Here is a 27,942-nt window from a genome sequence, read left to right as displayed (position 1 = left end):
GACCATTTATATATCCTTAACCTTATCTAAATCCAATGCACCAAAATTTATCAGATGTTTTTCTGTTCCATAAAAGCACACACTTGTATGCTCCAGACCAAAATGACTATTGGTTGTTACAGTAATTATGATCAGTTAATCAAGCATTTAATTAGCAGCTCATGGGGCTGATACTTTCCTTCCACAATTCAATGGAAGCAGCAAGAATTGGTTTTGTTCAATAAATACCAACTGTGAAATCTGTTGGGTGTTGTTGTAGTAGACTTGAGGTTAAATTAAAATAATTCTAGAACCTGGTAAAGGCCATTTTTATCATGTGACTAAACACAGCACTCAAGATTTAAAAGAGCGTCTGCTTTTCTACCATGACTGTATATGAATCAAATTTGTGTTTCAAACTGCTCCATTAAAATAGTCCATAGAATAAAATGATGAAGTCATTTCCTGCAAGCCTTAAAACAGTGAAAAACAGAGTTGGCCTTAAATTAGCATCCTGGGGTTAGCTTAATGAAAAATGTAAAAAAGCATCCTCATTACCCATGTGGCTGTAATTAAAAGCCAAACTCCTCGCTCCATATCCTCAGGCTGTCTGCTGCACCTGTCCATTTTGCTCCTCGCACTGATCTGGGGCAGCAGATCCCTGACAGGCATACAGAGCAGCTTCTGCACAAGCTCAGCCTGAGCCACAGCCAGCAACAAGTCAACGTATGCCTTGTATGGGGAACCTGGGGAGGAAACACTCTCCAACAAAGTCAACCCATGAACAAACACCTCTTTTACCCGCTCTAGCTGCCTACTCCTACTGAAGTGCTCCCTTTCTCCTGTTATTCAGTGGCTCCGAGTGATAAAACTCAACGACTTAAGTCTGCAGCGGGTAACTCCACTTGTCTTTGCAAATGACTTTCACCCCTCAGTTTCTCTCGTTTCCAGAGGCTTAACACATTAAAGATAAAATCTCATTTCCCAGTCTAGCAGCATTGCTGGCTCTTAGCTTAGTGAGGCTGCATCAGGTGCTGACATTAACAGCTTTGTTCCTGCTTACAAATTCCCGAAGCTACGCTGATTATTGCTTCTTTGAATAATCTCACTGAAAAAAAATCGCATTAAACTCTGTAAATGTATGTCTCTTTTATGTACTTAGAATTTCAGACTGCAAGGCATACAAGCCTATCTATCATTTGTTTCTAAGCCCCAACAGTGAAACAATCTGATGCTCCGATTTATTAACCACAAAGACACAAACAACCTGATAAACACCAACATCAGCAATGATGACAATACTCTCATTCAGTTAGAGATGGCTCTTTCATTCACATAAGCTTCCTGTAAGAAGACAGGCTGTGGAGCAATCTGAAGAAGCCTACTTCGAGCGCCGTAGGATAACTGAATGGGAGTTGTTGCACAAGGATTACGGGGATGGCACTGAGCTTCTTCAGATTCTGGTTAGGTGTGTGAGAGAGCAAATCAGGCTCTGTGAGAAGTCAAAGTATTAAGAAAGATGTAGGCTTTATCAATAAGCAGACAATGGTGCAATGGCTCAATTACCACTGGAAGCTACAGGGTTTAGCTTTAAGGTCTTCTGTAGCCTGAGAAATAGCTTTTAAGAATTAGCATCAATATCGGATGTACATGCCCCATTCCAGAAACCAAACAACCCATCCTGATGCAGATATCTACAAAACTTCTCAAACCGCCTCTATTAAGTGTTGGTAATAATGTCAAAAGCTTCTACAAGGCATCCTCTGTTTGGTGATCTGCAGTGGAACTTTATATCCAGTTCATTAAAACGAGACAATTCACATCAATGGGTTCTAGATAATAAGCCAATATGAGAGCGTTTAACTATATTTTCTGGTTTAAACCCAGAAAATCAGCTATTTTAGTTTGTTTTCACAATCAGCGCAAGGTTTTCACATATTTCAAACTAAGTTTTAAGAAATCTGTAATTACTGTACAATCCAGTGCTGGTTTGATCAGTTTATGTACTGCTGTTTTCTTTTGCTTGATCATACCGCAAAAAATAGCAATATAAATGTTGAAATGTTCATTTGTCTGTTTTTACATAAATAGAGATTATTGTCTCAAACTGTCTATTTATAAATCCCTTGTCAGTGTAGAATTATCCAGTATCTAAATAATCAATGAACAGGAAACTACGTAGAAGATACCAACTGCTGTAGCCAGTGGCAATATTCTCATGTTAGGAATCACCTTATTATTACGTATAGATGAGCTGTCACACACACACCATAATGATAAAGTATAAATTCTACTGTATTCATTTTTGTTATGATATGGATAGGAATCCTCATTGATGTAAATTACAAGGACAAATGACCTACGGTTTGACATAAGTTTTAGTACATTGGGTTCGATTGTGCAACAGTATGTAACTGGGTTGATTAGAATGCTGCAGCAACACTTAGATTAAGGATTGGACACCTGCTATTACACACCATATCAGATAGACAACAGAATGGTGACACATAGTCTACTGATAAACACTGAGGGAGTACTAGATACAAAACTACATGTGACCTTCTTTCGGGGCTACTTCGTCACTTTGATCTCCGAGATGATCCAGGATGAGCCTCAGTGCTGATCTCAGCAACCATTCCACCGTCTTATTTAGATTAAAAGTGGTAACAGTTTAGTTCTGTTTGAGAGTCCTTGTTTTAAGAGAAAGTGTTGTAGACAGTGGGTTCGCTCCTGGGGAAAGATCCGGAGGAACTCCGAGCTGTCTAACTGCCAACAGGGTGGCGTAGCTCGGACACTCACATTGTTTAAAGATCATTCGTACCTTGTCTGTCCTTCTGCCAGTGTTTCCTTCCATTGAAATCTTTCCACATGAAAGATTTAAAAGTGCAGGAGGCTTCTTAAAGTGTAAAATACTCTCCTTCGTATCCAGGGCTCATCATAATACATTCGGACAGAACGCACAAGGCTGCATGATGTGCTCAACAAAGGGGACTACACTGTAAAAACAGAGATGCCCAATAAGTTATCATAACTTGTTTCTATTATTTGCTTCCACTCAAAATAACACATTATACAATTTCAACTTTTTTTCATGAGTTTTTGGTTTTGCAACTCAAAGTTTTGAGTAGGTTGAATGAAATGAATATTTGAATGTGTCAAAATAACTCATCAATATGAGTTTAAAAAATAGTGACCGGATCAAACTGGATCTCAAAAACTCACGATGGTGGCAAAATTACTGCACGGTACAAAGTAGTGCTGAGAAATTGGTCTTAATCTGATAAACGGCTGATAATTATGATATAATTATGTAACATTTGAGGACATGCTCCAGCATGTTGTATTTGCCCATTAATATTAAAATAGCAACATCAGTTTAGCACACTGAGAACGTTGAAAAGAGAAGCGGCGGAGGAATACTTTTCGTCAGGAGCATTAGCAAGCTGTATTGGGTCAAAGAGCTGTCCGCCTGAGGAGTAGACGATGCAGTAAGGTAAGTCGTTACATTTGTTCGAATTTTAGTCCAACCTAGTTTGTAAATTGGATATAAAGAAATTAATTTCTTCACATGTGACATTGATATGTGACACATAATACTTCTACAAAAAAATTGTTAGTGCCAGTAAAGTTAAATGAGGTGAACCTAGCTTAAAGATTTCAGTCTTACAGAAGAGCATGTATGGCATTTGGGGAGGAAACTAGATTCTGAAGGGACTTTTGGGGACTAGGCTTTATTTCTAAACTGATTTTTCACCCGTGTTATTAAATTTTCTTTAATCTCGTGACATACTGTAGTTGCTAGCATATAAGCCTTGCTTTCAGAGGTGAGCCGTACATTCCCGCGCATAGCGGGCACACGTTCGAGAATGGAGCAGAAGATGATAAAGGTGCCATTTATATCCTTCGCATACGACGTCTTAAGGGTGTAAACTGAATGATGTTGCGTTTCTACTGTTTGTGTACACCACAGCAGCGCACTTTTTATCTGAAAAGGGCACGTTTTTAAAACTGGTTCCAGAGTAGGATGTGTGCACGGAGATTGCACTAAAAATTTTGTCGTGTGGATGTTTTAACGAATGTATCTTTCACACATACTCATTCTAGCGTAGTTATATAAACTGTTTCATAAAGGCTAAATTTGCAGTTATGCTATGTGCATAAAACTACAATGGAATCTTTCAAATTCATATTTTATGGTGCATGTTTGTTCATTTGTACTTTTCCAAAATTCTTAGTTTTAGTAATTTTTATTCATTTTACTTTTGTTCAGCTTTTTTGTAATATGTGGTTAAAAACGTTTTTTAATGAAAATAGTTTGCTCTATTTTTTTTTCCAAATTTCAGCTTATATGATTTTCTAAATTGTTATTAAGATCTGATATAACAGAAGAGGGCCTATGATGTCAGCCACAAATAGAGATATCTATTATATTAAGAACTGAAAAATAGCATGTTCCCCACCTTTCTCTTCTTATTTCTGAGAAATTTGGTTGTACTACTAGATTTACATCTGGTCAACATGTCAAGTCAATATATCGATGGGTTTTATACCACGCTCTTTCTAATAAATTATTTTCTGTGTTCTAGATGCAGTTTGATCATTGAACTTTGGCTACAACTGTGGATGAAGTGGAGTTGTAAGTTCTGCAGTTTTGCTACTTACAGTGAAAGAACAATAGTAAGCCATTAGAAAAGAAGTCATGAACATGGAAGACAGGGCTTGAGTTGCATTTACCCCAACTGTCTAACTTTGCTCCAATCGCACGTGGAATTTGCTAAACATATCAAAGAACATAAAAAAGGATTAAATTTAGTTGCTAAACTGCGTTGTGAGCTTTGCACTTTTTCAGCAGCAACAAACATCTGGAAAGAAGCAGGCCCTTAAACACATTTTGGACTGCCTTGTGAGGGATGTAAGTGGATACACGGATGACTAGAAATGTAGACACCATTCGTTCTTTTAAGCTTTTGATTTTACAGCAAGCTTTTTTGTGTTGTAGGACACAAATGACAGGAGAAGGGCTGCTGCTCTACTTGGTCTGCCACAATACATATCAGGCGAAGATCCAGCAAATGTCATCAGGATATGTGATGTAAGGTTATACAAAATGTAAAATGCAGAACTGTGTGTGTATATACACTGTCAGTTTCATTCTTTTTAAATTTTTGTTATTATTTTGCAGAGGAGCTGTGTGTATGCTTGCTCATACACGTTTGCAGAGGCTAGAGTGGTGCATTTATATTGCAGTCAGTGTTTTACCTGTTGTAAATGGCTCACAGCATGCTTAGTTTGTATAAACAGAGCATATTGCAATCACAGAAACAATGATAACAGATTTGAGATGAAGCAAATATACATACAGTGGCGTGAAAAAGTGCTTGCCCCTTCCTGATTTCTTACTTTTTTTCTTGCATGTTTGTCACACTTTAGTGTTACATCAAACAAACGTAAATATTAGTCCAAGAGCCCCCCCACCCGAATAAGAAATCAGGAAGGATTTTTCACACCACTTTATATGACGAGGACTTTAGATCAACACAGCTTTACAACTTCACAGCTTTGTATATAGACCTTGAGGTAATGGTGTCTTGTAGTTGCTGACAAAAATGGTTACACATTATTTCTGGTTCCCCAAGGCTCACGTTGAGATTCTGGATAAAGGCATGAAGGGGATGCAACTTGGCCTCCTGATAGGTTGTGAGAGTGGTGAACCAGATGCTATCCCACGCGAGGTCTTTGATGTGGCAGTTGTTGTTGAAGAGACCATTGTTCTTCACAACATTAAAGATGTTGTAGTTGCATTTTCATTGCTTATGAGTGTCATCTATTGCATGAATCTTGAGTATCCATATGCCATGAAGTATACATTTGAGATTCTTCAGAGAGTAGTTATGAAGATCAAACCAGACCAAGCTTCTGCCAGAGTCCATTGACTAACCAATAAAATTCTGAGGTACAAACTGTAACATTTGTCTGCGCTGACAGTCTTAATTTTGTTTGACTAAGAAGTTATAGTAAGTTTTCTTTCTTCAGACAGACTTACTTTATTGTGTATGTTGTATGTTATTTAAAAGTTCAATGTACTTTAAAATGTTGGCAGACTCTGCACTGTTGAAACTGTTTTTGAATGGTAGGAGACAGTTGTTCTATTCAGTCATATGATTTTTCATCACATTTTCATAATTTTCAAAAAACCAAACTCTTCATGTATTTGGTACATTAAAAAAGAAATTCAGGGAGATATAATATCTATATATAGATATATATTTAGATATATACATAGATGGATATATATTTCTATATATAAAGATATATTTAGATATATACGTTTATTTTTTTAGTCTGACAAGTACTGACTACAACATGGCAGGTTCTTCATCCCCATGGTCCAATTTTGTTTACTTTTCCAGATAGGCCTCATATATTTTAATAATTTTCTGTACAAACAGAAGTAAGTTGTAAGTGAAGGTGGTATTCAAATAAATTATTTAAATTTTTTTTTGAAGTTTCGTTATTTGTGATAGTTGAATTCAGTGTTTTCTTAGGAATCTGGTAAGATTGCCATTATAAGTTCAGACCACTAATGAAAATTGAAAATGGTAGTTAAATGGAATTTTAAATTCAAGTTCAATTGCTGCCTTATAAACATGAGTTAAAGTAACTTACAGAGGTAAGCGATACAGAAAGATGTATTTTAAAAATTTGTTAAATGGATGTATAATTGTATTTTCTTTTGACGAAACAAAACATGTTTTAACAATGGTGTGATACAGTGAGTTGACTCAAAGTAACAAGTTCAAACAATAACTAATCATTATTGAAAAAATTGGTATAACTGGGTTTTGTGAGTTGAAATGGCACATAATTGTTACTCTAACAAGAAAAACTAAGTTTTCTATATTGGATAATACAAAATCAGCAGTAAACTCTACTCAGAGTATCAAGTTAAAACAAGAAATGATCATGAATCCAGTATCCTAAACAACTTACCTTTCCAAATTTAAAAAACTCTTATCTTGAAGTTGAGTTAACGTACATTTTTAAGGCAGCAATTGAGCTAAAGTTTTTAAGTTGAACTACTCTAATAGTTTTTACAGTGTATGGGGTACATTAGGTATGGATGTCATTAATCATGGGCGTCGCAACCATCAGGGATGTTAGTGTTTTAACACCCACACTTTCCTTGTGACACGGTTGGACACCATTACTTTACCCACAGCGCTTCCAGTCTCTTTCCTCCATATTGCGTTCACTGTATTTTTCCCCTTCCTCTCGCCCTCACCCACTCCCCTCCGGTTGAAACCTGACACTGGCTGCTGATTGGCTGCTGACTGGCATTCCCGCCTTAAGTCCCGAATGTCTTGTGTTTATCTTACGTTCAGTTCGTGCAGAGGACACATCAGTATGTAACAACAAAAAGGATAGTTATTGCTAACATATTGTTTCTCTGGATGTGCAAGCTTTGGTAAGCCAGAAAAAGCAGTCTTTCTGTCATGTCCATCAGATTCATGACACTGTCACGCTTTTGCCATTTTGTCACTTATATATGTATTATAATAAAGATGCATAAAAGAAAAAAACATGGGAAGATTGACACCTTTTTCAAGAGAAATCCTGTTAGTGATATTACAGTAACAAGCTAAAAGCCTATTTAAATGAAAAAATAAATTTATTTTATTTTATATTTTTTTTTACTTGTCTTGTACAGTGTCCTTGAGTGTTATGAAAAGTTCTTTTAAATAAAATGTATTATTTATTGTTATTAAAACTGTCCTTTCTCAAAATTTAAATTATAATTGCTTTTTTATTTAAAAAAAATAACAATCCTCATACGAGCAGTAAAAAAATCTGTAAAAGTCCACCCTCTGTACTAGTATAATAGCTGAAAAGATCGATCCATCTGAAGCCCCAAATGGCAAAAAAACAAATCAGTAGGTTAGTTAGGTAATAATCACACAAAGACACTGTGCAAATTAAATCTACTGAACACTCTCCGGTTTCAACTATAAGTCAAATAAAAATATTCACCATGTTGCCACATTCAAGATCAAAATTAGCTTCTGCACACTGCTAAAGCACCAAGAAATTATCATTTTACTTAGAAATCATATGCAGTCGTGTTGTATAATGAACTCCTTCAAAAGTTCTCGTAAACCATGGTTAAACTGTCTTAATCCTCCTGTCTCAGCAGCTCTAATTGCTCTTAAACCCCCAGGATTCAAAGTGCTGATGTGCTTTCCTTAATTGCCGAAATCCTCCCTTTCCCCACAGTTGTTTGCTGCCATATGAAGAAATTCATGGCAAGCTGAAACAGCAACCAATTCCGCAATGTGCCTTAAGGACAGCAATTTTGTAGAGCACGTGTGGTGCAATTCACAAGAAGCATTTTGCAAGGGCAGTCTGAATCCATTCAATTTCAGTATGGCTTCTGTGCACTTTGGATTAATATTTCCTGTAGGCGCAGCCTTAAGGTCCCTCAGCATTCTGAAATTACTGCTTGTTATTGGCTTGAAATATCTCACACTTTCTCCTATATGATGTCAATAGAGCAGAAAGAGATTTTTTATAAGACTCCGGGCTAAACTCCTATTCAACTTTGATGTACATCAGAATAGCAACAAACAGGAAACCGTTAGCTGCAGGTCAAACGCTCTGGCACTACAGGGACAAAAAAACAGTGATTGGTTCTTACGGCAGTTGTACCAAGATGTCAGAATGTAGGACATTTAGATGGCTGTACATTGAGTTGGCCTAGTTCCTGGAATTTACTTGTAGAGATGAGAAAAATGTCACCTCCTGTTTCACACATTTCCTATTGATTCAACTTCTACTCTACAGAGCAGTTGCTCAGATACGTTCTGGCCCAATGGCTGAATAATTAGTAGAGAAAACGTGTCACATCAACCCGAGATAGCCACAAAACTCAGTATTGTGATTTGGTTTTAATTAAACGTTGGTGACAATGTTCATGAGAAGAATGATTTCTGTCCTGCATGAAACTTCACTAACCCTTCCCACAGCCTGTTTATAAACCAATCCCTTGGCAAATGTTGAAATTTCCAGTGTTTTTATCCTATCAAGTCATTCTGCTCTGTTGCTAGGCAGATAACTGTATCAGTCCTGTATCGGCTCAGTGATTAGGTATGCACTCTGGAATTTTACAGCAGGCCTTTAAATAGTAAATCAATGTTTTCATGTCAGAGTTAGCGAGTCTGTCAGAAGCCGAGAGGCTGCTAGCTAACATGTTCAGAGACGTTAGAGAAACGACTTTATTAATCCTCCAAGAGGGAAATGAATAAAGCAAAACACAGTAAATGTCACACATCTAGGAAGATATTTTAAAGAAAATTATAAATAAAAAATAAATAGAGCAAGCAAAGCAACAAAACAAATTAGTGCTCCAAAATAAAATTACACAAATATGAACCCTATATACATAAAAAGAAGAGATAAAAATGTGGTGATGCATATATATTGGTAGTATTGTACATTTATAGGTTTTGATTTTAGAGCAGGTAGAGCAGGAAAGACTTTCTCAAACATTCCTTCCTGCCCTGTGGCACGTGTAGCCTGCTGCTGGAGGAGCTGATTAGAGCAGCTACAGTGTCTTACAGGGGGTGAGAGGCATTGTTCATGATGGATGTCCGTTTAGCCATCAGCCTCCTCTCCCCCACCTCCACTGTAGAGTGAACTGAACTGGCCCTCCTGACCAGCTTGTCCAGTCTCCTCCTGTCCTGCTGTGTGCAGCCGCTCCCCCAGCAGACCACAGCGCAGAACACTGCAAAGGCTACCACAGTGTAGTAGAACAACAGTTAACTACAGTTAGGGTTTTTTTCTAGCTGATGAGCTTACAGTACTATTTTTGGTATTAACTTTTAATGCGAGGTTGAACTATGTGTATAAACAATGAGAAGCTAAGGGAGACGTTCATTGGTTCAGGGATAAACTGACTATAAGATTTTTTAGGGGACATTAACAAGACAACTGTTGTTTCATGTCCTCATCACCAAAAAGTGACTCATTTAAACTTAATTAGCCTAAACAGAGTGATTTTTATAGCAAAATGTGGTTTGGGTTTAATAGAGGTGTTTTTGTGTGTCTGGTTACTGCTGTTAGTTTTCTGTTAGACTAATTTGTTCTTGGTAAGATGGTTTGATTGGAGGACTGACCACAAACTGCAAATAATTCTTATACTTTTTTTTTCCCCTTTGATTTTTTTGGAATTACAAATAGGAGGACCAATTTAGAGATCCTTGGTACCTGAGCCATTACTGCATTCTGCTACTTTCGCACTGAGCCGTCTATACAAAAGTAAAAGTCACAGTTTAATGTGCATGGGTTGACAAAGTGTATGGGTGCCCCTTGCGTACCCATTGAATCAAACATCAGGACAATGCAACCTCTTTATGCCCTGACTGCAGAATGAAAGTCCTCTACACAACCAACTGACCTCATGCAAACCCAACATGTCACCTAGAGCTGCACAAATTACAAAATCTTGCAATAATAATAATAAATCCTGCGTAGACAAAATCTGTTGTGATTTATCCCTATTTTCTTTCTTCCTCTCTTTCTCACCCTCTCCCTCTCCTTAAACTCTGTGACCTTTGGCATTTTGAGCAATGTCATTCGTATCTGGTGTGAGCATCTGCTGCCAACTGGCAAAATATTACATTAGTATGTAAAATGCAAACTCATCAGACGTGGAATATACAGGTCCTTCTCAAAATATTAGCATATTGTGATAAAGTTCATTATTTTCCATAATGTAATGATTAAAATTTAACATTCAAATATTTTAGATTCATTGCACACTAACTGAAATATTTCAGGTTTTTTATTGTCTTAATACGGATGATTTTGGCATACAGCTCATGAAAACTCAAAATTCCTATCTCACAAAATTAGCATATTATTAAAAGGGTCTCTAAACGAGCTATGAACCTAATCATCTGAATCAACGAGTTAACTCTAAACACCTGCAAAAGATTCCTGAGGCCTTTAAAACTCCCAGCCTGGTTCATCACTCAAAACCCCAATCATGGGTAAGACTGCCGACCTGACTGCTGTCCAGAAGGCCACTATTGACACCCTCAAGCAAGAGGGCAAGACACAGAAATAAATTTCTGAACAAATAGGCTGTTCCCAGAGTGCTGTATCAAGGCACCTCAGTGGGAAGTCTGTGGGAAGGAAAAAGTGTGGCAGAAAACGCTGCACAACGAGAAGAGGTGACCGGACCCTGAGGAAGATTGTGGAGAAGGGCCGATTCCAGACCTTGGGGGACCTGCGGAAGCAGTGGACTGAGTCTGGAGTAGAAACATCCAGAGCCACCGTGCACAGGCGTGTGCAGGAAATGGGCTACAGGTGCCGCATTCCCCAGGTCAAGCCACTTTTGAACCAGAAACAGTGGCAGAAGCGCCTGACCTGGGCTACAGAGAAGCAGCACTGGACTGTTGCTCAGTGGTCCAAAGTACTTTTTTCGGATGAAAGCAAATTCTGCATGTCATTCGGAAATCAAGGTGCCAGAGTCTGGAGGAAGACTGGGGAGAAGGAAATGCCAAAATGCCAGAAGTCCAGTGTCAAGTACCCACAGTCAGTGATGGTCTGGGGTGCCGTGTCAGCTGCTGGTGTTGGTCCACTGTGTTTTATCAAGGGCAGGGTCAATGCAGCTAGCTAGCAGGAGATTTTGGAGCACTTCATGCTTCCATCTGCTGAAAAGCTTTATGGAGATGAAGATTTCATTTTTCAGCACGACCTGGCATCTGCTCACAGTGCCAAAACCACTGGTAAATGGTTTACTGACCATGGTATCACTGTGCTCAATTGGCCTGCCAACTCTCCTGAACTGAACCCCATAGAGAATCTGTGGGATATTGTGAAGAGAACGTTGAGAGACTCAAGACCCAACACTCTGGATGAGCTAAAGGCCGCTATCGAAGCATCCTGGGCCTCCATAAGACCTCAGCAGTGCCACAGGGTGATTGCCTCCATGCCACGCCGCATTGAAGCAGTCATTTCTGCCAAAGGATTCCCGACAAAGTATTGAGTGCATAACTGTACATGATTATTTGAAGGTTGACGTTTTTTGTATTAAAAACACTTTTCTTTTATTGGTCGGATGAAATATGCTAATTTTGTGAGATAGGAATTTTGGGTTTTCATGAGCTGTATGCCAAAATCATCCGTATTAAGACAATAAAAGACCTGAAATATTTCAGTTAGTGTGCAATGAATCTAAAATATATGAATGTAAAATTTTAATCATTACATTATGGAAAATAATGAACTTTATCACAATATGCTAATATTTTGAGAAGGACCTGTATTAGCCCATAATTATTGCACTTCAAACATTTCTTTTGATATGAACATTGCACACAGATATTAAGATAACGATATATTCACAATATATTATCTCACTGAAAGGTACATTTAAAACTCAAAACACTGGAAGCAATACCTGCTAAGTTGGAGCGTAAGTACAAGTAAACAGAGAAGACTCAACACCTCTAATAACGTTCCTACCTCCATCATGAAATAGCTTCAACCACTTCTGCAAATAGGTCACTGATTTGAACCAGATAAATATTTTGAATAAAATAAACAACCGACCTGATGCAAACAACATTATTTGACATCTCCAACTAGAATTCCAACAAGCGCAGCCATTTACAGGTAACAGATTCCTATTAATTTAATTGTTAATGTATGTAACTTTATTTTGACAATGGTTGCAAAGTCAAAATGTTCTCAAATATATGTTATGTGTTTATACAGTGGTGTTACATAACAGTCATTACAATTGCAAATCCATTTTTTATTAGGCATTTCCCCTTTCATAATGTTTGTTGCACATAAACGTCCTGAGGATCTTCTCATTAATAAGACCAAAACTGCCACTGGCTGACCTTCTACAACATATACAAACATGCATCTCAGTGCATGAGTCAAGGATTTAAATGCATGTGTTCCGCAGTAAAAAATTAACAGTAATCTTGCCTTTTGTGTTTTGCTCATAACTGCAGCCTCCTGTGAACAGAAGCTTGTATGATTGCTATTTCTCAGCGAAAGGTCCCTGAATCTCAGCCAATTTGTTTCTCAAGAGCACACTTTATCTTGTGGACTTTTGTCAGAGCTGATCACATCTATTCAGGAAGAAAATCCTCCAGCAATATGGACCAACATGTTGGGAGGTCCCCTAGATCTCATAAAACAGATGAAGATGAATTTGATCATTTTGTTCTTTTTTGATTTCCTGTAGTTTTGTTCCCCTTCAAAAGCGGCGAAAATGGGTTCCATAAATTCAACTTTGACTTAATTTTTTAATAAAAAATTGCATCATACATATTGTGGCCTTTTTTCAGACAATATAAATACATTTTGTACTTTGGACTTTATCCGACTCTGGTCTAAAATAGCAGCAACTCTTTGTTGTGATTATGAATATTAATATATTATTTAATAGTTAATATTAATACTTTAATATTTTATTAAATAATATGTCGGTCTGTTAAGGGTTGTCCTGTGAATATCAGCCTCATAAGATGGTGGTATTAGGACAAAATTGAAAGGGATGAGCCAAGCTCTGGCATTATTGAACAGCAAAACTCTGCACACACATGGAATGAATTCACACAATTTCTTAAAATACAAGAATTTATCAATGTTATTTATGTTTCAGAAGCAAGAATTATCTTGAAGAATCTGGAAATGAAGTTAAGTTAGTCTTGAAACTAACTTAGGCAACAATTGATATACATTCAAACAACCATTCACAATGCAAGATCCGATAAAACATTATTTTAAACAATAATAATTTTAAAGAATGATTTGCTGAATAAAACCAACCGTCTGGATGACCAATTCTCAGCGGTGTTTAATTAGCTGCCTTTATTTATTAAAATAATATTTAAAGAAATATTATTATGGAAATATTATAATATTATTTAAGGAAATATTATTTTGAATAAGAAGCAAACCATTCTGGATAAATAGGTCTTAATAGTGTTTAATTAGCTGGCTTCACCTAGTACAAATAATATTTAGGGAAACATTATTAAGGAAATGTTAAGGAAATATTTTGAATAAGGACCAACAACCTTTCTGGGTAAATGATCTGTAGCTGTTTAGTTAGTTATCACATTTAGTAAAATAATATTTAGGGGAATATTATTTCCTAGATTGGGAACTAACAACCTTTCTGGGTAAATAATCTTCAGCTGACGCATAAAGTGGGCGAGCACGTGTTCTTAGCTGTTAGCGTTTGGAGCTAACAAAAGAAACTTATAGCTGGTTACCAGACTCAAACACATACCTTTGAAATACCAATAATAAAAGGGTTGAAATGCATAAGCGTGGATGGCGTGTTATGGCCGATCATTTGTTTAAAAACCACCCTTTAAAAAAAGTTAATCTTCACTTTAAAAACACAACACAGAACTCATCCTTAGTTGAGTGTTAGTCTGCTAGCACTTACTGTAGCTGAGTTTCTCAACACAAACAAAAACAAATGTCATTAAACAAAAATTATTTACATAAGCTTATAGTTAGAGTGGCTTAGGTTATCCTGAGCTATCTCTGTAGTTATGCTGCTATAGGCTTAGCCTGCTGGAGGACATAATGACCACTTTCACCCTCTTCGCTACATTCTCACACTACTCTAATTTTGCATTATTTGCTGTTATTTCAGCTTTTAACCTTGTTCTCTCTTTTCTGTTGCTAGAAGCTACACCTGGCCTCGCTCTGTGTCTACCTGTGACACCTTTCTGGAGAGGGGAATTGTCTAAGCTTCTGCTGGCAACAACTTAATGCTCACCTTCTACAGATGATCCACATGGCCCTGCCTTTTAGTGTTTAACCCTTTCTCTCTCCTAGACATGGAAATTGACTGAGCTTTTACTGTGACTAACTCTATATGCTCTCTTTCAGACTCTATCCTTGAAAACTGGCTCTGAGTTTATCTGTTCATTCTTTCTAGGTGAAATTACTGAAGGAGCTATATCCACTAACATTTACTTTTCCTTCCCATAGAAAGGACTCCTGGATCAGTGCTTCTTTGTTCTCGTTGTGTCTCTGCTCTGTTCTCTCAAACCCCCAGTCGGTCATGGCAGATGGCCGCTCACACTGAGCCTGGTTCTGCTGGAGGTTTCTTCCTGATAAAAGGGAGTTTTTCCTCTCTGCTGTCACTACATGCATGCTCAGTATGAGGGATTGCTGCAAAGTCAACGCCAGTGACTGTCCACTGTCTCTACATGCTCATCCAGGAGGAGTGAATGCTGCAAGTCACTGACTGGATGCAATCTGCTGGGTTTCCTTAGATAGAAAAACTTTTTATCCAATTTGAATAAATAACTGAATCTGACTGCACTGTTCAATGGTTAGGATTAATTGGAATGTATGTACCTGACTTTTGTGAAGTGCCTTGAGACGACATGTGTTGTGAATTGGAACTATATAAATAAATTAAATTGAAACTGAATTGAAGCCTTTAAGATCCCCCTGCGCAGTCATTCCAAACTGATGTGGCAACACAGATACGATGGGAGAGACTATTTATGTGTCATCCTCAATCCTGAAAAACTGTCCTACTTACTGCTGCTTTAGATCCCAAGTTTAGGAAACATGAGTTCCTGCCCCCTAATAAAGCCTTTAAGATTCAAAGCATGGTGGACGTAGAGGCACTTGATGTGAAAAAGGGAAGGAGACAGAAAAATACAGGTGAAAATGAGGCCCCCAATGCAGCACAAGACAAGCCAGTGAAACATCAGAGGATCTCTACCTCATTCATCACCAATCTACTGTGTTCTTCAGTACAAGTGATGAAGAAGTTTTTCAACCAAACTATCCAAAAGGGAGGCTTAAATATTTTTGCTCAAGGATGTCATACCGTGTAGGATTTAAGAAAGGGTCTTAGACTACCTGAAATCTTCAGACTCTCTTCCCCTGCAGGACAGGAAAAGGTTATTGAGTAAATCAGACAGCTACCTGAGCAGCACAGCAGGTAGCAGGTCAACGCATGCAGACTCCTTTCACTTCTACTCTCTGCTCTCATCTTTTCAAACCTGCACTTAACCTGAGCGTCTGGAGCAGGCGGGACAGCGCCGAAGCTGAGCCACCTCCACTTCCACGGTCCGCCTTATAATGAGAGACAGCGAAATGTGCAAATGACCTTTCTGTCAATGTCACAGCGGGGATGCTTTGAGACAGCTCTCGTTTCCCAGCACACCATGGAACACTTATTCAAGGACCATATGCATGACAGTATTTGAATCACAGCTCACACTGGCATTGAGTTTGAGATATAGGATGCACGTTTTTGCAGAGTACAGAGGGCAACAACTTCCAACAACTTTCACCCAATCTCAAAATTTCAATTTCTCTCCAAAATTCATTAGAAAATTATTGCATCCCAGGTCCATGCTCATCTTTCAAATAATGTCTGAAAAACAATCTGGTATCCGGGTTTCCTGATTCTGTACTGTTCACTATGCTCATTCCTCTGGATCCTGGAGTGTGGCCTTGAATCACAAAACATCCGTCTAAGCACACAATAGGAAATACCAACACACCTCCTAATTGGTTGAACTCTTATCTCTTTAGCCAGACTCACCTCAGTCAGTTGAGATCTTTAAAATACATATTTGTGCCCGATACTTAAGGTGTTCCCCAAGGCTCTGTCCCGGACTTCTCAAGTATTTATCATCCCATCTCCTCTCAGTTTTCATGAATTCAACATCATTTTCCAATGGTATGTGAATACCACATCATATCTTGTCTGATTTTACACTGGACTTTCACCAATCAGCAAAAAGGAAGTGTAGCACCCTATACACAGAAATCTTATAAATTGAATATAAACAAATGTTTCTGATAAAACATTAGAAGTGTCTGTTTTAATTTTCCCCATTAAATCAAATTAAACATCCAAGCAGTGTCTGTTAAAGAAGTCTGCTGTCAATGAACAGTTTTCTGGATGCAGAGTGAGGATTCAGCTTCTCACCATCAAAGTAGCCTTCTTTTTAAACTGCTGCTGTGCTTTCAAGCACTGTGCCTTCCACCCCATCCTTGGTCTCAGCAGTCTGTATACAGATTCAGCAGCTCTGTAGCATAGTGGCAATATATGTACAGAAGGATGACTCCGAGGACTAAAATGTAATTATAAATCTTGTATATACTAATACAACTTAAGGTATGGGCACAAATTACAGCAGTGCAGCTGTGTCTATCGACTTACAACACCAGGACAAAGCAACATTAAATGTCTTAAGTGAAAGGGCTCAGGGTTTGAAAATAGCTGCATCAGCAGATATTTAAAAATGTACATCTACTCCAGATCAGCACATAAAAGTCAGGGTTGGAGCATTTCTAATTAAAATGATGGTAATTTGAAAACAATTTCCTGAACAGTGACAAAACATAATTTCCTAATCGGTTCCAAATCCATTTTTGTCAAACCCAACAGTTTCTTCCTCAGAACTGATAACTACAGGGGTTGGAAAATTAAACTGAAACACCTGGTTTTAGACCACAATAATTTATTACTATGGTGTAGGGCCTCCTTTTGCGGCCAATACAGCGACAATTCGTCTTCGGAATGACATATACAAGTACTGCACAGTGGTCAGAGGGATTTTAAGCCATTCTTCTTGCAGGATAGTGGCCAGGTCACTACGTGATACTGGTGGAGGAAAATGTTTCCTGACTCGCTCCTCCAAAACACCCCAAAGTGGCTCAATAATATTTAGATCTGGTGTCTGTGCAGGCCATGGGAGATGTTCAACTTCACTTTCATGTTCATCAAACCAATCTTTCACCAGTCTTGCTGTGTGTATTGGTGCATTGTCATCCTGATACACGGCACCACCTTCAGGATACAATGTTTGAACCATTGGATGCACATGGTCCTCAAGAATGGTTCGGTAGTCCTTGGCAGTGACGCGCCCATCTAGCACAAGTATTGGGCCAAGGGAATGCCATGATATGGCAACCCAAACCATCACTGATCCACCCCCATGCTTCACTCTGGGCATGCAACAGTCTGGGTGGTACGCTTCTTTGGGGCTTCTCCACACCGTAACTCTCCCGGATGTGGGGAAAACAGTAAAGGTGGACTCAACAGAGAACAATACATGTTTCACATTGTCCACAGCCCAAGATTTGCGCTCCTTGCACCATTGAAACCGACATTTGGCATTGGCATGAGTGACCAAAGGTTTGGCTATAGCAGCCCGGCCGTGTATATTGACCCTGAGGAGCTCCCGATGGACAGTTCTGGTGGAAACAGGAGAGTTGAGGTGCACATTTAATTCTGCCGTGATTTGGGCAGTCGTGGTTTTATGTTTTTGGATACAATCCAGGTTAGCACCCGAACATCCCTTTCAGACAGCTTCCTCTTGCGTCCACAGTTAATCCTGTTGGATGTGGTTCGTCCTTCTTGGTGGTATGCTGACATTACCCTGGATACCATGGCTCTTGATACATCACAAAGACTTGCTGTCTTGGTCACAGATGCGCCAGCAAGATGTGAGCCAACAATTTGTCCTCTTTTGAACTCTGGTATGTCACCCATAATGTTGTGTGCATTTCAATATTTTGAGCAAAACTGTGCTCTTACCCTGCTAATTGAACCTTCACACTCTGCTCTTACTGGTGCAATGTGCAATCAATGAAGACTGGCTACCAGGCTGGTCCAATTTAGCCATGAAACCTCCCACACTAAAATGACAGGTGTTTCAGTTTCATTGTCCAACCCCTGTATGTCTCCCCTATTTCTTCTAGAGATTCTCAGATCTTTCTCTTACACTCACCTGTGTTATACCATGGGGTTTAGAGCTTTCCGTCGCTCTGCCCCTAACTTAAGGACCTCTCTCCCTCCTTATATCTGCATCACTGACTCTCTCCCACTTTTCAAATCCTGCCTAAAAACACACTTATTCTTAAATGCATTTCCTGCTGGTATCAACCCTTCTCCAAGTTTTTGTTTCTTTTTTTCCACACCATACATACAGTTGTGTTCAAAATAAAAGCACAAATTTCTGGATGGAAAATATATTTCTGCATGACAAATAATCTAGTAAATGTAGAAACCAAACTAACATCCGCAGCAGTCAACGAGCAGGTTGCTGATTCTGTGTAATCATTATTAGAAAGAGACCTTTTCGAAATAATGGCAGCTCAGCCCATGAAGCCATTAATTCTGTAAAAAGGTGTCAAACGGGCCCTTATTTAAGGATGAAGGCAACAAATGTTGCACATGCTGGTCAAAGTTAATAAGTGTACAACTGAATAAAATCAGTTGTTCCAAACATTGCTCAGGAGAGCAGTATACCTTGATTAAAACATTTATTGGAGATCAGAAAGTGTATAAAGTGGTAAAAATGATAGGCTGCCCACCTAAAATTATTTTAAATGCTTTAAAATGAAAACCAAAACCAGACAGACATGGAAGAAAACAAAACTACCATGTATATGAATCGAGAAATAACCAAAATGGCACAGACTCAGACAATGACAATCAGCTTCGGAGTAATCAAAGAAGCTCCATAGTTCCCTGTGAGTACTGTAAAAATTACTATACAGATAATATTAGAGGCGTATTTTCTGACATTCATCTGATGCTGTCTTTTAGGAATCATGCTATGGTGATGTTTTTTCATACTATTGTATGGAAGCTATAAATCACATACCAGGAATTATGAATCAGTTAGAATCCATCACAATACTTAAAGAGGTCAGGCTGCCTTGTGCTGAAGAGGCAATGCTCTCAAAATGGGTGTTTAAACAACGAGCTCAAAGAAACCAATAACCGAGCAGCATCTTGGTTCCAGACCAACAAGATTAATGTTATGGAGCAGCCAGCCCAATCCCTGGGCACTAATCCAATAGAAAACCTGTGGGGTGAAACCGTACATCCTGTTTCAGAGACAAAACAAAGAAATGCAGCGGAACTGAGGAATGTAGTTGAGTTGTACTTGGCTGGAATATATGTTCAATATATGTTCACAGGCACCAAAAGTTGTTGAACTCCATGCAGAAATGGTTCTACCCGTCCCACAGAGAAGCTAAATCTTCTTGTTTGAGTTGGTAGAAAAAAATGCTATTATTTTGAAAAGTGCCACTGTTAAAAAATAGCAAAATCTCTGTGGTTACTACATACACGTAACTTTTTAAAAGGCTACATTGAATAAAGATTTTTAATGTTTCGACTGGTAAGCTATTCGCTTTTTTTAACCCACACTTCCAGTGTTTTGGACACTTTTTTTAAATGTTCATGTTGCCGTTATGTGTTTTTACTCACCTTTAGTGTTTTAAAAAGGTGCTGCACAACCATTTCTGATGTTGGAAACAGAATTTGTTGAACTCATTAAATCTTTAATTTCTTCTGTGCTGTTGGCAGCAATTGGCATCAGTTTATTTTATTTTTTATATATCAGCTCATCACTCGCATCAAACAGCTCTGGAAGCGACAGCTGTTATGTCACAGTTTGCTAATGTGTACCAGGTTGACGCCCTGACGTCCTTTAATCTCCACTCATTGCATCATTTAAGATGTCAATTGAGAAGACATACAAAAGTAACCAGGGAGGAAATTTATGCAGGGTCAGCTGGCTTTGTCATCCCCACAATTTCTTCTTATCTGCTGATAAGACACCGAAGATTTCACTGATAATAACTGGAATTATTTACAGAAGGTTTACTCCACTTTTATTCTACTTGAAGATAAGGTTTGCCAATAACAACAGCAATCTAATCCAGATTTGGTCATCTTTACTCCAACTCTCGGCTCACTGAAGTTGGTAAATTTGTTGCAAAACACTCACTTAGACACACATACCATTCATGAAAGCCTCCATTCAGCAGATTTAGCCTCATTTGAATTGGAGAAGCTGTTATTGTCTGCCAAAGAGGTTCAGTTTTGTTAGGAGCTTTGTTCTTTAAAAAAAGCAGCAGAAAAAACTGAACGTTTTTGTGGTCTAGACTAACAACCAACCAACATAATTGCATATTCTTCCACTGTTGAAGACGTTTAATAAATTAGGTTCAAGTAACAAAAGGAAGTCAATGGAGAAAATGTAAAGAGGCTCTTCCTCAGCAGAGACAGGGAAGCTGGTGAGAACTGATGGGAAGGTAGAGCTAAAATGCAAGATAGGGCTGCACAATATATCCCAAATACAGTTATCAGAATATCAATCAGTGCAAAATTATTAAAGCAATAGACTGTTTGGAGTGCAATGTTTGTTGGTTATTGAATTGCAAGTAAGGCTGCACAATATATTGGTTGCGAGCAGTCATCTCAATATCAATGTGTGCAATATTGCAATAATAAATTATTGGTTTCATGCAATATTATATTATACTTCAAGCGTTGAGCATTCAAACTGCGCATCAGTAATATATTTGGCCATTTGGATGCACTTAGTGCCCACACAGGATGTGTATGTTTAGTGTCTCAGATGATGAAGCTCATGTAGAGTTGTGGGGACACTGAACAATGGTAAAGAAAGAATAGAGTCCAGACAATGTGGTATAATCATAATTGATATTGTTATCCAGTTTTTAACTATATTTTCCTGATATTGTGCACCCCCAATTCCAAGTATCAGGAATTCCTATTTTGCACACCATTAAGATATTTAAGCTTTTAAAAGAAGTTTGCCCACACCTGGAACAGATGATGTCACAAAGCGAGTTGAAAGCTTCATAGCTTCTTCATGAGAAAGAGCAGAGTGAGGAAGATGTGGATTCATTGCAGTGAAATCGTCATTGCAATATTTAACATTCATATTGCCCACACAAGATCATCCCTATGCAGGAATCCCTATGATGCCCCTTGTGCAGCACTAAAAAGGGGCAATACCTTGCAGACGCAGCAAAAGACTTGAGACTGGGCAGGAGATTCACCTTCCAACAGGAGAACAGCTCAACCATACTGCCAGAGATGCAATAGAATGGTTTAGACCGAAGGACATTCCTGTGTTAAACTGGCCCAGTCAAAGTCCAGACCTAAATCCAATTCAAAATCTTTATTAATGCCTGGAAATTAAAGTTCACAGATGCTCTACATCCAATATAACTAAGCTTGAGCTATTTTGCAAAGAAGTAACAGCAATGATTTCAGTTTCCAAATTTGAAACACTAAACAGTCAATGTCCAGTATAAAAGATGATGAACGACCAGCAGCTTGTAACTATACTCAGAGCTAAATACGATAAGGACAGTACTCGCTGCCATGAGTGTTTGCATGCAAAACATACAGTACAGAGTAATCTCAGAAATCTGCCTCTGTCTAAATGCTTTCATAAAAAGAACTATGGAAAAAGAGCTTCAGCCACAAGTCACCAGTTTAGGCACATCTATAACACTAAAGCAGAGATTGTCTTAAACACCTTGTTTTCACATTCAGGCATGGTGGAGGTTGATGTGGAAATTCCGAAATTCAGGTTTTTGTTCCCTAGCCTTCCCAGTTCAAATGTTGAAGTGTCTTTAGACATTGTGTGTGTGTGTGTGTGTCTGATGGAGAGGAGAGTGTATGAAAGCATAAAACGTGGCTGATTAGAATCATCTGAATATGTCACTTTCATCTTTTGCAAAGCAAACAACTGTATCTATTGAACCAAAGACAGACACCTGTTTGACGTTTCCTTGTGGCCCTCAAGCTCTAAATCCATCATGAATGTGTCTTTCAGAAAGACTGGGAATGGTTGCAGTAGTGTACTACAGTATTTATGTGCTAGTCTGGAAGTCTACAGCCCAACAAGTCACCCATACAGTCCAGCATTTATTGGTGAACAAGTAGCACCTTAATGCATTGTTATTGTTTTCCTCTCCATAGAAAGTGCATGAGGCGCTGTGCTTCTGCTTTTTCTGTATACCCTTCTTGTACTCAGCTCCCAAACCTTTGAGGCAAATGCACCCAGGAGATCCCCTGTCATCTGAAGTGGCTTATCCCCAACCAGCAAGCCATTCTTTTACGGTTAAAGACCATGCCCTTAGGCATACAGGAGCTGACTCTTAGGCCCCGTCCACACAAAGCCGGGTTTGTGAGTATCCGCAAAGCTTCTTGGTCAGATAAGGGGGTCCCGTCCACACAAAGCGGCACCGAAACCGACTACATTTGAAACCTGTTACCAGAGTTTCAAATGTAGTTGTGGCGCTACGTGTGGACAGCCCTTACTTATTACATTTATTGTGGACTGCACACTAACATTTTTTGCTCCTCAAAGGTGAGTGTGAGTGAAAACTGCTGTTGGAAAACTATGTTCGCCACAACTGCTTAGTTCCTGGGCAGGGAACAACCTAATGGGCCATGAGAAGGGGGTACTGGTATTGCTCTTCTTCTTCCTACATTTTCACGCATATGCGTAATGTGAAATTCTTTACTTCTGTTGCAGCGATACAGCGGCATTCACAGACGTGGCATAAGTATTACAACATCTATTACAGCTCCTTTTGCTTTGGGTGATTTCATCTTTAGGGTGAAACATTTCTGTGCGAATACCATCTTCTGCTCCGTGTGGATGTGGTCTTTTTCTTGCAGATTTACACTCAGCTTTGAACCCCTCCACTGCACTCTGAAGTTCATGGCCTGGTGAGTCCAACAGAACTACATCACTAGCAAAGAGCAAACACAAAACCCTGACGTTCCTAAACCAGACATCTGCCTCTCGATGACAATACCTCGAGATCCTCTCTATGAAAGCCATAGACATGATCATGGCCAGCTCTAGAGTTGTCGAACCTGCACTGGGAACAAGCTGGGCTTTCTGCAAAGGATGCAATACAGCTCTTACTTTGGGTATACAGGTCCTTCTCAAAATATTAGCATATTGTGATGAAGTTCATTATTTTCCATAATGTCATGATGAAAATTTAACATTCATATATTTTAGATTCATTGCACACTAACTGAAATATTTCAGGTCTTTTATTGTCTTAATACGGATGATTTTGGCATACAGCTCATGAAAACCCAAAATTCCTATCTCACAAAATTAGCATATTATTAAAAGGGTCTCTAAACGAGCTATGAACCTAATTATCTGAATCAACGAGTTAACTCTAAACACCTGCAAAAGATTCCTGAGGCCTTTAAAACTCCCAGCCTGGTTCATCACTCAAAACCCCAATCATGGGTAAGACTGCCGACCTGACTGCTGTCCCGAAGGCCACTATTGACACCCTCAAGCAAGAGGGTAAGACACAGAAAGAAATTTCTGAATGAATAGGCTGTTCCCAGAGTGCTGTATCAAGGCACCTCAGCGGGAAGTCTGTGGGAAGGAAAAAGTGTGGCAGAAAACGCTGCACAACGAGAAGAGGTGACCGGACACTGAGGAAGATTGTGGAGAAGGGCCGATTCCAGATCTTGGGGGACCTGCGGAAGCAGTGGACTGAGTCTGGAGTAGAAACATCCAGAGCCACCGTGCACAGGCGTGTGCAGGGAATGGGCTACAGGTGCCGCATTCCCCAGGTCAAGCCACTTTTGAACCAGAAACAGCGGCAGAAGCGCCTGACCTGGGCTACAGAGAAGCAGCACTGGACTGTTGCTCAGTGGTCCAAAGTACTTTTTTCGGATGAAAGCAAATTCTGCATGTCATTCGGAAATCAAGGTGCCAGAGTCTGGAGAAAGACTGGGGAGAAGGAAATGCCAAGTCCAGTGTCAAGTACCCACAGTCAGTGATGGTCTGGGGTGCCGTGTCAGCTGCTGGTGTTGGACCACTGTGTTTTATCAAGGGCAGGGTCAATGCAGCTAGCTATCAGGAGATTTTGGAGCACTTCATGCTTCCATCTGCTGAAAAGCTTTATGGAAATGAAGATTTCATTTTTCAGCACGACCTGGCACCTGCTCACAGTGCCAAAACCACTGGTAAATGGTTTTCTGACCATGGTATCACTGTGCTCAATTGGCCTGCCAACTCTCCTGACCTGAACCCCATAGAGAATCTGTGGGATATTGTGAAGAGAACGTTGAGAGACTCAAGACCCAACACTCTGGATGAGCTAAAGGCCGCTATCGAAGCATCCTGGGCCTCCATAAGACCTCAGCAGTGCCACAGGCTGATTGCCTCCATGCCACGCCGCATTGAAGCAGTCATTTCTGCAAAAGGATTCCTGACCAAGTATTGAGTGTATAACTGTACATGATTATTTGAAGGTTGACGTTTTTTGTATTAAAAACACTTTTCTTTTATTGGTCGGATGAAATATGCTAATTTTGTGAGATAGGAATTTTGGGTTTTCATGAGCTGTATGCCAAAATCATCCGTATTAAGACAATAAAAGACCTGAAATATTTCAGTTAGTGTGCAATGAATCTAAAATATATGAATGTTAAATTTTCATCATGACATTATGGAAAATAATGAACTTTATCACAATATGCTAATATTTTGAGAAGGACCTGTACAAGGACTGAACACACCTTAAGAATTTCCCCGGCACTCCATTCTTCTGCAGCACCGGCCACTAAATGCCTTGAATGTGGTTGTAAACTGTCTCTAGATCCATGTAATACATGGATTGGACAATTGAAATCCCTTGAGCCTCTAAATAACTCTGTGATGGTAATATTATAATGAAAAATATTATCATTACAATAACAGTGTTTGCAATATTAATATCCAAAAAAATACTTTTTAGAATGCAATCATCATTAGTTATCATAGGTGCCGTGAGTAAGATATTTAGGCCCTCACATGGACTTTTACTGCACCTGACGCAAGAACATAATCCCAAAGGTCACAGGGAGGAATGAAACACACACACACACACACACACACATATGTGTATGTATGTATATATACATACACACACATATATATGTATGTATAATGCAGCTGATATCTTTTCCAGTGATGTTTTGTTTTGTAAAAAAGCAAGGAAGTTTTGAGACACAAAATCTCAAAAGTAGCAACAAAACGTCACATACTTTCAACTGAGCAACATAAACAAACTTTTCTTATCCAATATTTTCTAGTTTTCTCTTATTTGTGTTATCTATAGGAGGCAGAAATCACACAAAAAAAAAAAAAATTCTGTCGTTTCCAGTCAACTAGTTATTATAATACTTGTAACCACATGGCTACTTTATGCACCTCCTGTTTCTTGTCATTTCCTGCTGCTAATTTGAAATGTAAGATGCTTTATGTTTATACACGAGGTTTAAGCTTTTATTTCTCAGTTAAAGCCAAAGACTAAAAGTTTGCTCTTTTCTGTAACCTATGAACGCAACACCTCCTGTTCTGACAACTTCCTGAACTCACTGGCAATGTAACTTTGTTTCTGTGACGTCTACCTCCGCTTGAGCTACGTGGCTCCGCTTAACATCCAGGATGCAGAAGTCATATTTAACCAGGCATACAAAATACGCTTCATGTGTGTCTTTTTTTAACAAAACAACAAACAGTGTCGGAATGTAGCAAAAGGTTGAGTGCCTCAAACCGCTCAGAGCAGCAGCAGCAGGGCACCGGGCCGGGGGGAGTGTTGCGTTGAATGTCTGAGCGACTGCAGCCAAACTCAAGACATCTAAAGTGTTTATAACAGCCATTACACAGACGGCTGAGAGAAGCGCAGGCTGCCGAGGCCGAGCGTTGCCGTACCTGAAACGCATGGATCCCGCCCGGACCGTCCACCACGTCGGGCGAGCTGTCGAAGACTCGGTCCCTGTACAGCGACCACAGACCGACGTTAGGGAGAAACAAGAGAGCCGCTATGAGCAGCCCGGCGAACTGCAGCAGCCTCTTCTCCTTTCGCCTCATGTCTCTCCTGGGAGGATGAAAAAATAACAACCGTCTGGAGCGACGAGTGCACAATCCCCGTTTTTTTTTCCCGAAGCGCAGACAAGTTTCACTCCGACTGTGGGAACGGACACCGGCGTGTGTGACGCCGTTCAAGCTCAGAGTTCCACCGCTAGGGGGCGCACCGCAGTGTAAAGCAAAACAGGGAGGAGGAAGCATTAACTAGACAGATGACTTTTGTTTACTTAAGGTTGTTTTTAAACTCAGTTGAGAGAGACAGCTTTACCTTTTGCAATAATAATCACAAGAGCAAAACAAACCAGATTATTTTTTATTCTTACTGTAGCAGCATTCCATAGATAAACAGTGTAAACAAGTAATAGTTTATACCCTCCAGGGTTTTACATTTCAGAACATGATATATTTTGTCTAGTTTTCATCAGATTTTAAATTATTTTAAACTGACCTCCAACACACTTCAGATTCCACATTGCTGTTATCTATTAAACAAAAATGAAACAAAAATGGAAAAGCTGTGTGTGAAAATCTTCCCCAGCAAGATACTGTTCAATCTAATTCATTGGATTAACTGATCATGAGCTAGTGTGGCCACCTCTAGAAAAGCAGGAGTTGAAGTAGTTTGATGCTGGTGAGCATAGGTGTGTGTTAGTCCAGTGCAAAGATGGAAGAATATTAGCAGTGACCTTGATTTAGTTTTATCATGATTAATGTTCCTGTTTCAATTGAATGTGGATTTTAGCATACAGCAATTGTGTTTGTATGCTTGATTTATTTGTGACCTTTCTGAGACTTCTATCAGGATTTTAGAATTTCTGTTTATCATCAACATAAACACAGCTGCATCTTCTCTGTTAATTGCACATCTCTGTAAATATATAATATATATAATAATATCTAAAATGTCTGCATACATACATAATATATATATATATATATATATTTATTTCTTTTTTTTTCTGACCTGCTCAAAATTTTATGTGAACTTCCACGTTCCTTCACACATAATGCTGAGGCCATGGCATTCTAAGTACATCCCCGCTGCTTTCTAGGATTTGAAAAACAAAGTAGAAGCCAAGTGTTTCTAATGAAATGGATTAGATTAAATCATTATCATCAGTGTGACCATCTCTATAAAAACAGGAGTTTCGTAAAGTTCCTGCTGTGGGGTATATACAGCAATATTCAATAAATTACAATATTGTTGAAAAAT

General features: G+C 39.0%; 1 protein-coding gene across 1 annotated transcript in view; it reads right to left on the bottom strand.

Moving 5' to 3' along the window:
* Positions 1-27,561, bottom strand: part of LOC124876313 (polypeptide N-acetylgalactosaminyltransferase 10-like) — a 138,027-nt gene extending 110,466 nt beyond the window's left edge. The window contains exon 1 of the mRNA XM_047378970.1: positions 26,574-27,561. Within this exon, the coding sequence (XP_047234926.1) occupies positions 26,574-26,930 (357 nt within the window). The 5' untranslated portion in view covers positions 26,931-27,561. The remainder of the gene's footprint in view (positions 1-26,573) is intronic.
* Between the last annotated feature and the right edge of the window lie 381 nt (positions 27,562-27,942).

This window comes from Girardinichthys multiradiatus, chromosome 11, assembly GCF_021462225.1.
Source record: "Girardinichthys multiradiatus isolate DD_20200921_A chromosome 11, DD_fGirMul_XY1, whole genome shotgun sequence".
NCBI lineage: Eukaryota > Metazoa > Chordata > Actinopteri > Cyprinodontiformes > Goodeidae > Girardinichthys > Girardinichthys multiradiatus.
The sequence above is the reverse complement of the archived record's forward strand: the minus strand, read 5'-3'. Positions and strand labels throughout refer to the sequence as shown.